The sequence below is a fragment of the Acomys russatus genome, chromosome 23 (genome assembly GCF_903995435.1).
Source record: "Acomys russatus chromosome 23, mAcoRus1.1, whole genome shotgun sequence".
Taxonomy (NCBI): domain Eukaryota; kingdom Metazoa; phylum Chordata; class Mammalia; order Rodentia; family Muridae; genus Acomys; species Acomys russatus.
In genome coordinates this window covers 59762921-59776129 of record NC_067159.1, presented here as the reverse complement: position 1 = coordinate 59776129, position 13209 = coordinate 59762921, and the positions used below count along the sequence as shown (strand labels likewise).

Sequence of the window (13209 nt, the reverse complement as noted above, 5' to 3'; positions counted from 1 at the left end):
ATCTCACAGAGATCCTCCTGCCTCTGCCTCCCCAAGTGCTGGGATTAAAGGTGTGTACCACCACACGTGGCTTACACTCTTCATTGAATATTTAAGCATGGTAAAAGTTTTACATGGATTATTATAGTTTAATTCTAATAGTCCTGTAAAAATAGGACTTTTATCTTTATTGTATAACAAAGACATGGGAGCTTTAAGACTTACTTGCTAAAAGACAAATAGTTTGTGAGGGACATATCTGGGAGAGATTTGAACACTCCAACTTGAAAGTATCAAACCCAGAACTGCAGCAATCCCTCAAGTACTTCTTTTTTTTCTTTTTTTCTTTTTTAAGGTTTATTTATGTATACGTGTACTCTATCTTCATGTATGCCAGAAGAGGGCACCAGATCCCAGTATAGATGGTCGTGAGACACCATGTGGTTGCTGAGAATTGAACTCAGGACCCCTTGGAAGGGCAGACAGTGCTCTTAACGCCTGAGCCATCTCTCCAGCCCCCTCAAGTACTTCTATTTCAAGAACAGAACAGAAAGATTTCTCAACTGGCAATTTTGCCTATATATAAGATCATAAATTCTATCATCTCTTTGACAGCTCCATTCTTTAAGACTCAACTAAAAATATTCTTACTTAGTCTTTTCTCTTTCTCTGTTTACAAATTACCTTGCATGGTATTGAAAACACATTGCTGTCATTTTAGTTTTGTTTTATCTTTCCTTCTTGAGTTAGACTGTGGGCATCTAATCACTTTAACTATATTTGATCTATGGTGCTTATTACACCATTGTTGTGCAGAGACACAAAGATGAAGAACATATACTTCTTTACACCAACAGTCACTTGGTGTAAAGAATTCAGTCTTATGGAACAGAATAAATTACAAGGACAGTTAGAGCTTTTGCAATCACTTTATGAGAGGTAAGAATTTATCTTTTCCCTTAAATTCTATGCAAAATGTCAGCATATGAAATGTTAATAAATAATGACTTAGTGAGTGTGTGAATAAATGAATGTTAGGAGGGGGCTTCAACATCTACACTGTTATCTTGAATAAATCATGTTCTCTCAGATCATAGAGTTAAATAGCCGATACAACCTAATGGGTTACCTAGTATAATTGCCCACTAAAAACAGGTAGCCACATTATAGCACTATCAATAAATTCATGGGAGGGTCAAGGCCTTAGAGTCCTAGTATCACATACATTTTTAAACCTCAATTTCTCTGCTGTTTATGTTCATGTAACTTCTCTTATCTTCAATATCTTCATTCTGCTAGAGAGAATTATTAATAAGAGTGAATGAAATAAAAGCAAAGTTTTAATTAGAGATATTTGGTTGTAAGTAACAAGATTTTATCTATATTAAATATAAATAACTATAACTCTATATACTTATATATAAAATACATATACCTGATATATAGCATAATACACACTATTTTATATATTAAAAAATATATATATATACATATACATACCTGACAGCCATTCTCATAGCATATAATAAATATATACTTGAATATATATACATATACATATATTATAGTATAATAGCATAAACATATACCTAGGAGGGTATAAGAATATCTTTTAAAAGGGAGGGGCTCACAAGCTGGAAAAACAGGAAAGAAGGGCCAGAAAAATAATGCTTAGAGGAAGACAACGTCATAGCCTGTCACTTCACTTTCTTCTCCATCTGGTTCTCTTTTTCTGCCAAGTTTGTTTGTCTCACTGTCACAGAGTGAATACTGACTGCCTAGGTGCCCCTCAGGACTTTCTAGATTAAATAATCATGAAAGAGAGCCTAGAGTAGAGACTTTGATTCATTACCTATGGGTCAAGGACACTTCTGTAATTTAATCATCTGTAGTTATCCACTTGACAAATTGCTCAGAGCGGAAATGTAAACAAGTCCTTCAAGGGGAGAGTATGAAATTAAAGTGAATGGCTGACAACAAAGACTGTCATCAAGATGTCTGGCACAAAAAATTCTATAAGTGAAACAGAACCCTTCTAGACATGGTAGATCATGACTGTAATCACAGAACTCTCTAGTTTTAGACCACAGATATTTCTGTGAGGTCAAGGGTAGTATGGGCTACAGAGTTCTTGCTCAGCCTTGTCTTAATCTATTCCTACCAAACAGTCAATAAAAGAAGAAAGATAAGCTTATTGAATAATTATTTGAATAAATAAATTATACTAATAAATTAAAAAAATAGAAAACCATTCTTTTAAAGATTTACTAAAACCTCAACTCCAAATGGATCAAAGACTTCAATATAAAACCAGATACAAAGAACTTAATAGAGGAAAAAGTGGAGAATAGCTTTGAAGTCATTAGCATTGGAGAAGACTTTCTGAATAGAACATCATTCGCACAGGCACTTGGATTAACACTTAATAAATGAGACCTCATGAAACCGAAAAGCTTCTGTAAGGCAAAGAACACTGTAAATTGGACAAAAGAGCAACATAAAAAAAGGGGAAATTTTTTTTCAACCAATGTACATTTGATAGAGAACTAATATTGAAAATATGTAAAGAACTCAGGAAACTAGGTATCAAACAACCAATTAATCCAATTTTAAGAACTGGGTACAGATCTAAACAGATAATTCTCAAAAGAGGAAATTCAAATGGATAAGAAACCAAAACTACCTCTCAGAATGGTTAAGATCAACGACTGTAAGCAACAGCTCGTGCTAGTGAAGATGTGGAATAAGAGAAACACTCATCCATTGCTGGTGGGAGTGAAAACTAGTACAAACACTATCAAAATCACTGTGGGATTTCCTCAATCTACCTCAAAGATCTAAGTATCCCATTCTTGGCCATATACACAAAAGTCTTCATCCTACCAAAAAGACATTTGCTCAACCATGTCCAATCCTGCTGTATTCACAAAAGCCACATACTGGAAACAACTTAGATTTTCCTCAACAGAAGTATGGATAAAGAAAATGTGGTACATTTAGACAATGGAGTATTACTACATTATTAAAAATAATGATTTCATGAAATTTTCAGGCAAGTGAATTGAGGTACATTCAAGGGGTAGTATGGAAACCTAATGAATTAGAGATTTCCTAGAATGTATGAAAGCAATGCTAATGAAGTCACTAAATAATGAGAGATGAGTCTCAACTGGCCATTTGTCACTAACCAAAACTTCCAGTATGTGACTGAGTTATAGCCAATTGAGTTGTTGGCTAAAGGAATCCCATGGAAATACCCAAATAACCCAGGCTATTCCCAGACAACAGGCTGCTCTCCACACACTGACATCAAGGCTATGTTGCTAAGACAACACCCACACCGCTCATTGAACATGAAGAGATAGAGCTGGTGCCTACACAGAATCTTCACCTGAATGTCTAGTATCTTTTGTATGGGATGGAACTCTACAGGCTACAAAAAGAAAAGCATATACATCCACCAACCCAGATCAAACCCTTTGATCTACAATGTTGTCTTGTCTACAACATATGTTAGGGCAATGGTAGTACAAAACTTGTGGAAATTAACAACCAATGTCTGATTTGAACCCATACTCAACACTGCTTGGGTGACCAATAATCATAGACTAGAAAGCCCAGGGGACTATGGTAAAAACCAAATACTACTAGCCTTTAAAAAACTAATGATAAAATTACTCCTAATGATACTCTGCTATACTCATGGATCAGTGCCCTATTAAGCCATCATAGGAGAAGCTTCCTCCTGCAGCAGATGGGAACAAATACAAACACCACAGCCAGACATTACACAGACACACACACACACACACACACACACACACAGAGATACACCGACAGAGAGAGAGAGAGAGAGAGAGAGAGAGAGAGAGAGAGAGAGAGAGAGAGAGAGAGAGGAGAGGAGAGAGAGATATGTTGGAACATACTGCTCTAAGTGGATGTCTCTGTTAAATCCCTCCCCTCAGAGCTAAGGCAACACCTTGGAAGAGGAGGAAGAAAGAGTTTAAGAACCAGAAGAGATGGAGGGCCACAGAAGAACAAGGTCCTCTAAATCGACTGAGCAAAGCTCATATGGACTCACAGAGACTGAAGCAGCAAGCACAGTGCATGCACGGGTCTGAACCAGGTCCTTTGTGTTTACATTGTGGTGTTTTGATGGAACTTCTGAGTGTATGAACGAATCAGTCTGATTTTTGTGGCTTTTCTTGAGCCTCTTTTCCTTCTGTTGATTTGCCTTGTCCAACTTTGATGTGATGGTCTTTGTCTTACCTTATTATATTTAATATTGTTATTATCTTTTAGAAGCCTGTTTTTTTTTTTTTTTTCTCTTTTTTTCTAATGAGAGACAGAAAGAGAGAAGATCTGGTTGGGAGGAAATAGAAGAAGGGGCTGGGAGAAGAGGAAGGGGAAACTGCAAACAGAAGATATTGTTTGAGAAAAAAATCTATTTTCTTTCTTTTTTGTAAATATTTATTTCTTTATTACATACACAGTGTTCTGCCTCCATACACACCTGTACATCAGAAGAGAATACTAGATCTCATTATAGATGGTAGTGAGCCACCATGTGGTTGCTGGGAACTGAACTCAGAACCCCTGGAAGAACAGACAGTGCTCTTAACCACTGAGGCATCTCTCCAGCCCCAAAAAGTCCATTTTCAATAAAAGGGAAAAATAAAACAATTGCTAATACCCATTCTATTGACATCATTAGTGCTAACTCATGAAAGTAAAGAGAAGCTGGAAATAATCTCTAGCTTAGTGTAGACAGAAAATAGATGTTAGTAGGGTGTTTGGTTTGAGTTTTTGAGTTTGGGGTTGGGGGTGGCTTGGTTTTTTTGTTTGTTTCTTTTTTTGAGGTTTTTTTTTGTTTTGTTTTGTTTTGTTTTGTTTTGTTCGTTTGTTTTTTCAAATACCAAGTACCCAGAACTTTTATCAGAGATTCTTTTTTCATCTCTAATTTTCCCTTGGAAAGGAGCTTCATGTTATATCTTATGAACAGATAACATGTATAAACTGACAAGATGGCCCAAAATTGGAAGAGGAGACAGAAGCACAAGGATGCTTTCCCTACATAGGGGCCCATTACTCAACTTGTAAAGTTGTCTGTTCTATTACTAGTATTCAATTATATAGGAAAGCTTGTGTTTTAAACAAGATATACTTGCTATGGATACAAAAAAATTTCATTTATATTCTAAGTTCAGAATAGGAAATGAGACATGTGGGCGATCCAGAACTGTGAGACTATAAACAGGCCCATCCTATCACGTAGTCTAAAGATTTGAGACTTCAGTTTTCTCCTTAAACTACAGATTGAGATTTAAAAAACAAAAAAAGAAAACACTGTAGACATAATAGTTCAGATAGGGCAGTGCAACTTTTGCCCAAGAACATTAAAAGGCTGCTGTTTTATGACAGATTTACTGACATGTGGCATGCTTGTGGTCAGGTGCCAGGCCCAGCGCACACTGTTGGTGGACATTAAGGAGATTCTGCACTAGATCCGGCCAGCGACATGGACAGCAGTCAGGTATCATTGGGTTAAAAGTGTCTTTATCTGTTAAAAGTTAAAAGTATCCTTATTTTTAGTTTAGTAAATTGAACTAAATTAATTGGATCAAGCATTGACCTGAAAACCAAAGCCAGAAATCTTTATACCAAAAATGCTTATAAGAAAATATGACTTATCTATTATCTGTGTTGAATATGAAAGGGTTACATTTGTTTTTGAATTTTACTCACAGAGTAGGTGCTCAAAGTCTACAAAAAGATGGTTGCTGTTAAATAATTATAATTAATAAAATATAAGTATATATTATATAAAATATAATTATATATGACATATATGTATATATATAATTATATATTATTTTATATAACATAAAATAATACAATATAATTATAAATCACTCATAGTTGATACCAACCTGTACAATGTAAAACTGACTGGCAAGTCAATGTGTAACTAGAAGGAAGTGTGAAAGATTAGACATAACAAAGTATAAACATTGTAATCAAATATTTCCTAACCAAATACTTCAAATAAAAAATGTTTTAATTTCTTTCTTTCATATTTTTCAAATATTTTAATATATGTAATGAGGAATCTTAGAGATAAAAACAAACCTAACATGAAACTCATGTACTCTGCCAAGACAGGGTAAACAAGTTCTCAATAGTTCCTGTCTCATAAATATGTCTGTCAGATATATTGGGCCAGAAGGCTGAAGACGATACTTCAACATTATAGAGTTTTGGGTGACTATTCAAGCAGCAAACTCTGTCAGCTTTTCATTTTGGAAGATGCTAACCTGCACTTCCAGTTCACTCAGGTAATTAAATTTTATTCCTTCTCAAGTCTCTGATGGGGTTGAAGACCGGATAGTTTAGTCTTACAATTAAACTTAGTTGTCTAGGGATTAAGATATGTTTAGGCCTAGATAGATGCTTTAAGTTGATAGAGATGAGATATGACAGGTATTGATTTTCATTCAGAACTTTAGGCTCATCAAGATAGGAAAGATGTTTTTTGCAAGGTGGTCAAACACAATTAGCCAATACACTTTGTTATTTTATTTCTTTTTGTTTTTAAAAGATTTATTTATTTAATGTATATGAGCACTCTGCTTGCACATACACCTGCACTCCAGAAGAGAGCTTCGGATCATATTATAGATAGTTATGAGCCACCAAGTGGTTGCTGGGAATTGAACTCAGGACCTCTGGAAGAGCAGCTAGTGCTCTTAACCTCTGAGCCAACTCTCTAGCCCTTAGCCAACACATTTTGAATGTAACATTTATATAACTGATTGTTTTGTGGTTCTTCTTGCTGTATGTAGGGTTTTTTAAAATTTATGTGTAATAATATAAATATATGTGCCAAAAAATAAAATAAAATCTTTTAAAAAATACTCTTCTTTTGTGATTTTATTTACTTTGTATTCCAAATCAGTTATATTGTTTCATACTAGCAAAGTTACAGTACTGGGCTTTGTTTGGAGGAAGCATATAGGTCAATACCAATAAAGAAGGGTTACCTTACTAATTTATTTCCTAAATGTGCAGCCTTCTTAATTTTTACCCAATATTATAAACAATTCAGTTTAAATCTTTGAATCTATCTGATTTGTTTAAGATTTATTTTCAGCTTGGAGGAAGGAGTGAGTAATAGATCATAGAGATCTTGAAATTTTTACTTCTACTTACATGTACTCTGATTATGATAGGTACTGAAACACAAAACATAACCTCAAAAATCTTGGTGGCAATATTCTTTGAATTTTAAACATTTATCTAACTAGAAACATTTCCTGTAAAATATAGAAAATGTGGGCTGGAGAGATGGCTCAGAGGTTAAGAGCACTGTCTGTTCTTCCAAAGGTCCTGGGTTCAATTACCAGCAACCACATGGTGGCTGATAACCATCTACAATGAGTTTTGGTGTGCAGGCAGAGTACTGTATAAATAATAAATAAATAAATGTTTAAAAAAATATGTAGAAAATGTGCTCAAAGAAGGCCTCTCTTGAAAAAAAGCAGAAGTGAAAGTTAGCAAAGGGAGATTACTGGGTTGATTTCTAATTGTTGTCGAAGCATGGTCGTGTATCTGGTCCCATCTGGCCTCTCTCACCACAGCAGTTTTAGTTATTTATGGTAGATGGAATTTGTTGCCCCATTGAGATTTATTTATTTATTTATTCATTCACTTTATAAAGCCCCATCCTTCCTCACCTCCCAGTCCAATCCTACCTCCCTTTCTCCCATCCCCCATCCCCTATTCCTCTGAAAAGAGGAGCCTCCACTTCCCATCCATCTCAACTCATCCGGTTGTGTCAAGACTGAGTATGTCCTATTCCCCTGTGGCCTGGGAAGGCAGTCCCACTAGGGAGGAGTAATCAAAAAGCTGACAAGAGAGTCCCTGTCAGAGACAGCCCCCACTCCCCTTACTAAAGGATCTACATGAAGCCTGAGCTGCCCATCAGCTACATCTTTGTAGGAGGCCATCAAGATGTGTTTTATGGACCCTACTCTCCAAAAGCATCAGAGAACATAGAGTCAAGAGGCTACTATTGCCAATGGCCAACGCTTAGCCCATAGAAAAATATAGAGAGTTTCATCTCTCTATTAATTTACCCCTTGTGCTTTTGGATAGTTTGAGTCTATTTATTTATTTGGGTTAGTCTGTATAATTCTTTCACTTTATGTCTCCTTAACATTCTGTAACAGATGTTCAATCCTTTTTTAAAATGATAGATGACATCATCTTACTCAAGAATTGATTGGGTATTGTAATGGTTAATCTGGGTTGTCAAGTTGACTATATCTGGAATCAACTAAAGCCCAATTTTCTGGGCATTCACATGAGGTATCTTCTCAATCAGATTACTCGAAGAACAAAGATTTCCCTAGTGGCAGTGGCAGTTCAAGTAAAAGGTCATAGCTTTCTGCTTGTTTTCCCTCACTCTTGCTGGAAAGTTCGTTTCTGCAGCATTCCTTTACCAATATTAGAACCACCTTCTTTGGAATTCCAACATAGACTGAAGATAGACAGATCTCCAAGAATCCTCTAGGCCTTGAGTACTAGGTTTGGGAACAGTAAGGCATCCAGTCTCTTAGATAAAGAACTACTGGATTCTCAGCCTTTCCAATGTGAGAGCCATCAGTGGATTACTTGAATCATATTCTGTAAGCCAATCTAATAAATCCCCTTTAAATACTGTGGTAAATGCTGCTGTTTCCTTGAAAGAGGGGATGAGATGAGAGCCATACCAAAGCTTTACTAACATATGGCTTGGGCATTTCTATCTAAATATCCCTAAACCTAGGCATGGAAGCTTCTAGCCCCCATACAATCTAATCTTCTGCAAGCCCAAACTTTGAAGCACTTAGCTTCCATCTTCCATCTATCTGCTAACCTAGGCCTAGAATAAGCTCACCCTTCCTAGCTCCTTCTGAATTCTGGCTAACTGGTTCAACTCAGCTGTTTTGGCTCAAACTCCTCTCCAAGCTGACTGATTTAATCCAGCTTCTCTGCTTGGAAAGCCTCCCTCTGAACTCCACAAACTGAACTGAATGGAATGGAACTGAAAGAAACTGCATGAACTCAACTGCACAGAACTCAACTCCTGAACTGTACTGTACTGTCTACATAAAACTCTCCCCTCTCTCCCTCCACTGCTCTTAAGTACTCTCTCCTTTGTGTCTGTTTTGGGTCTCTGACTTGTTCTGTCAAATCTTTCTCTGATTCATCACTTTGTCTACCTCTCAATTAGATGTCATTATTTGGGATTAAAGGTGTGTACTAATGGTGTGTCTGTATTCCAGCCAGAGGGATTGAAGTTGTGTAGCATGTGTGCATTCCAGTCAGGTCACATAGACGTAGAGGGCCTTTGGATGTGATCCCTTGCCAGAACAGCATGTTGCTGGATTAAAACTGCTCTACAGAAAGACTTCTTGTTGAAAACCTACTCATTCCATAAGACATTCCAGTTGTCACATGACCCTAGGACCTTCCCAGATATTTTATCCTTTTCTTCACAAATGCAATTTATCTTCCCTGAATTCCACTGTTGGCAGAATAATGTTCACTTCAACAACCTAGCACAACTGAATTATTTTCTATGGCTCCTAGGTAGATGATCAGTTTTCTAATTGTAATTGTGTTTATACTTGTTAAGCTGTAGCTTTGTGTTTAGTAGCTGTGAATGAAAATGTCTCTTGGATCAGGTCATTCTCCTGCTACAAAAGACGGATATTAAACAATTGATGGAAGTGCTTACCCCTTTCCACCCCAAGATAAGACTTTTGTTATTAAAGCAACATTTCAATAACCAGCGACACTAATTCTGGTTGTAGCTACTAAAACATTGCTTGCACAAGGTATGCCTGAGATATTTACAACTGAGCGAAAGGGTGATGCATTGGTAGGGATAACAGCTTGTTGCCAGAGCAGATATTTTTTGGTGTAATACTTAGTCATCTTTTTAGAGCATGCACGTGTGTGTGTGTGTGTTAGTTCTTCTCCTTTAGAAAACCCTGACTAATACAGTAATAATATTCTAATTATTATTTTCTCAAGAAATGTGTTCATATGCTCCCCCAAGATACAAATTCCCAACACCAGGCATTAGAAACCCCCTTTTGAGTTATTGGTCAGGGTTGTACAAAAGACTCTCAAAACATTATATGCTATTGCTGTTTCCTTGGTTGGCTTCCTGAGGTAGGAGCTAAGTCTCTACTGCTGAAGACACCATGCATTTCAGAAGCAGGAACCACTGGACCTAAGCTGAAAATGATCTGAAAGTCTCCTCCCTAAGGATTAGCTTCCATGGTAAGAAAAAGTGTCATGCAAACTTCCAGGTAGGGAAAGCAACCAATAATTTTACTCAAGCATGACATCCAAAACAATGACCAGCATGGACTGTTAACCCTAATGGTGGAATAGTGGCATGCATGCCTTGGTAGTAAGCAGCAGCTCTTTAATTGGACTAAAGATCTGCTCAACAAGAGGGAAACCATACTTGGTATTAGAAACACAGCCAACTACCCTGGGCTAATGAGATCACAGATCTAGGAGGAGAACCTATGTCTTTCATTTTACTAAACCGACAGAATTCCTAACTACATTCTAAGTGTTTATCCTTATACCCACAGACAAGTGTAATTCTTACCTTTTATCACAGAAGCTTCTCTTTGCAACAGATGGAGATCATTATAGAAAACCAACTGATCAAAATGCAGAGAACAAGACATGGTATAATTCCCAGTCCTAAACTGGTATATCTACAACACAGTTGCAGAAGATAGGATAGAAAGATTGTAAGACCCAGAGAAATAGGATATTACTATGAAATTGTGGTGTTTCCTAGTAATGCCAATTTTATTAAGTTATATCTACATGTTAAGTACTGAATAACAAGAATATAAGTTTGCACAAGACTTGGTTCTTGTAAGAGGATAGAGGAGAGGGCATCTACAAAGCAGATCTAAAACTATAAATAAGATAGACGGTGTGTTTAAGAAGAAAGTACACGGTGATGTATGAGCTTTGAGAAAGACATAGTTTGGTATGAAATGAATTAAATTATTTTTCCAACTTTAAAATTTGGGTTTTAGTAGTCCTAGAATTCCAACATGCATTTAGAAAAAGAGAATAAAAACAAAGGAGCGACACAGGAAGATGAAGTGGGTAGATGCCCTGATTTACAGGTGTTTGGATAGAGGGGTCAAGGATGCAATGTTCTGCTATCTAGTCTGTTGACTTGTAGTTTACTTCAGGAGTAATCTAATATCTCTTGGGCAGATTTCTATCTCCTATCTTTAAGTCTTAGAAAAAGCAGCCGGGCGGCACACCTTTAATCCTAGCACTTGGGAGGCAGAGGCAGGTGGATTGCTGTGAATTTGAGGCCAGCCTGGTCTACAAAGTGAGTCCAGGACAGCCAAGGATACACAGAGAAACCCTGTCTCAAAAACCAAAACAAACAAACAAACAAACAAAAAAAAAAAAAAAAAAAAAAAAAAAAAAAAGAAAGAAAGAAAGAAAGGAAAAAGAAAAAAGAAACGATTTAGTCTGTAATAACTTAAGCAATTGCTGTCCAACTTTTTACTAGGCCTTTTTCTCTTGGTACTCACCTAAAGAGTTTGTCACTGTCATCTCCAAAACTCACATTCATACTGTTTGCCTGTTTCATGCTAAGTAAAGTTTTTCTTGGTGCTCTCACAGCCTCTTATGCATACTTTGGTCACAGAATCCAGTGCTATATCTACTACTACACTGTCATGGTTGGCTACTTTTTTGTCATTTCTGCCTAATCATAAGTCCCTTAAAGAAAGATTTTGTGTATTTGCCCGTGTAGCTAAAGAACAGCATCTGGACACCACAGGCACTCAAATTTGATCTCATGGTTAAGAGACTGAGTGCATGTTGCCTCCTAAAAAAGAATCTTAGAATAATCTATTTGCTCATTTCAAATAAAATGTCAAGATCCAGTATGCTCTAATTCCTGGACAGAGTAAAATTAATATAATTAAATATCAGATTCATTATTAGCATAAACGTTTAAGCTTTTAAAAGTGCTTTACTTCATGAACAGGCCACAGACAAAGCTATCATCAGTATGTTTATCTCTTTTCCTCACAAACAAACAAAAACTCCTTAATTGAAGATTCTCTATCCTATCCTCAGGTGCAAGCAAGTAAGCTGGACAAATAAATGAATTTAATTAAAAAACAATGTGGGATCATGGGTACTCCTGAGCTAGCAGTCCCATTCTAATAAGATTCTTTTTCTAAGGCCACAGCCTCATGTCATAAGAGTGGAGAAAGGCACCTAAACACAAAGGGCCTCCCTGTACTGGGGTGAGCTTCCTTTTGGTACTGAAAGAGGGAGTTTAGTAGCTAGCGCATTTTTAAGCTTTGGGCTCAAACCTTTTTAGTCTTGCCTTTGACTGTGGGCAACCTCACCAGAACCCAAGTGATCTATTTGTAAAATGAATAGTGATATTTGCCTCAAGGGATTTGGAAAGGTTAAATGGGTTGATTCAGATGAAGGGCTCAGAAAGTGCACAGGATACAGCAAACAGCTAATAAGCGAGTTTGTATTATCATTAACATTCTCAGGAAGGAAATTCCCAGAGATGATCAAAGCAGTTGGGATACTTACTGATTTGATTGTTCAGCTTGAAAGCGATGTCCAGCTGCAGGATAAACAGCATGAACTGGAACCATGGGCTCATCTCCATAGAAGGGAGGGGAATGTGTACAGAAAACACAATGTCATTGGCTTCAATTTCCCTTGGAATTGCTTCCTCGATGTCACGGATCTTGTCACATTTGTTTGGTCCCCAAGGCATCAGCCATTTTGTCTTATGGTGGTTCTTACGGACATCCACACACTTTATTGACATGTAGGGCACCGCTGTTGTTGGTGCTGGAGCTGAGAAGAGAGTGTTTCCGGTTTTAGAAAAGAATGTACTGAAGTGGCTGATGTTTCTTCAGTTCTGTCCCCTCCCAGTTGTACACTGCCGTCTACAGCTCTCAAAGATCTTCCTAATCCAAGTGAGGACTCTACTGTCACCATCACAAAGCCACAAAAGTATCTCCACAAGCCTTTTTAGTGTATTTCCAGTTAATTACACCACACACTTGTAAGCAATCTAATTTAGTTACTGTCTTCATTCAAATCTTTGTCACAAAGTTCCAATGTGTTCCAAGAGCTAGGGGACTAAAT

The 13209-nt window shown here is 36.9% G+C and overlaps 1 protein-coding gene across 1 annotated transcript in view; it reads right to left on the bottom strand.

Moving 5' to 3' along the window:
• The window catches only part of Wls (Wnt ligand secretion mediator), a 97485-nt gene that overhangs the window by 49490 nt on the left and 34786 nt on the right, over positions 1–13209 (bottom strand). Inside the window, exon 2 of the mRNA XM_051165871.1 lies at positions 12643–12915. Coding sequence (XP_051021828.1) covers positions 12643–12915 — 273 coding nt within the window. The remainder of the gene's footprint in view (positions 1–12642; positions 12916–13209) is intronic.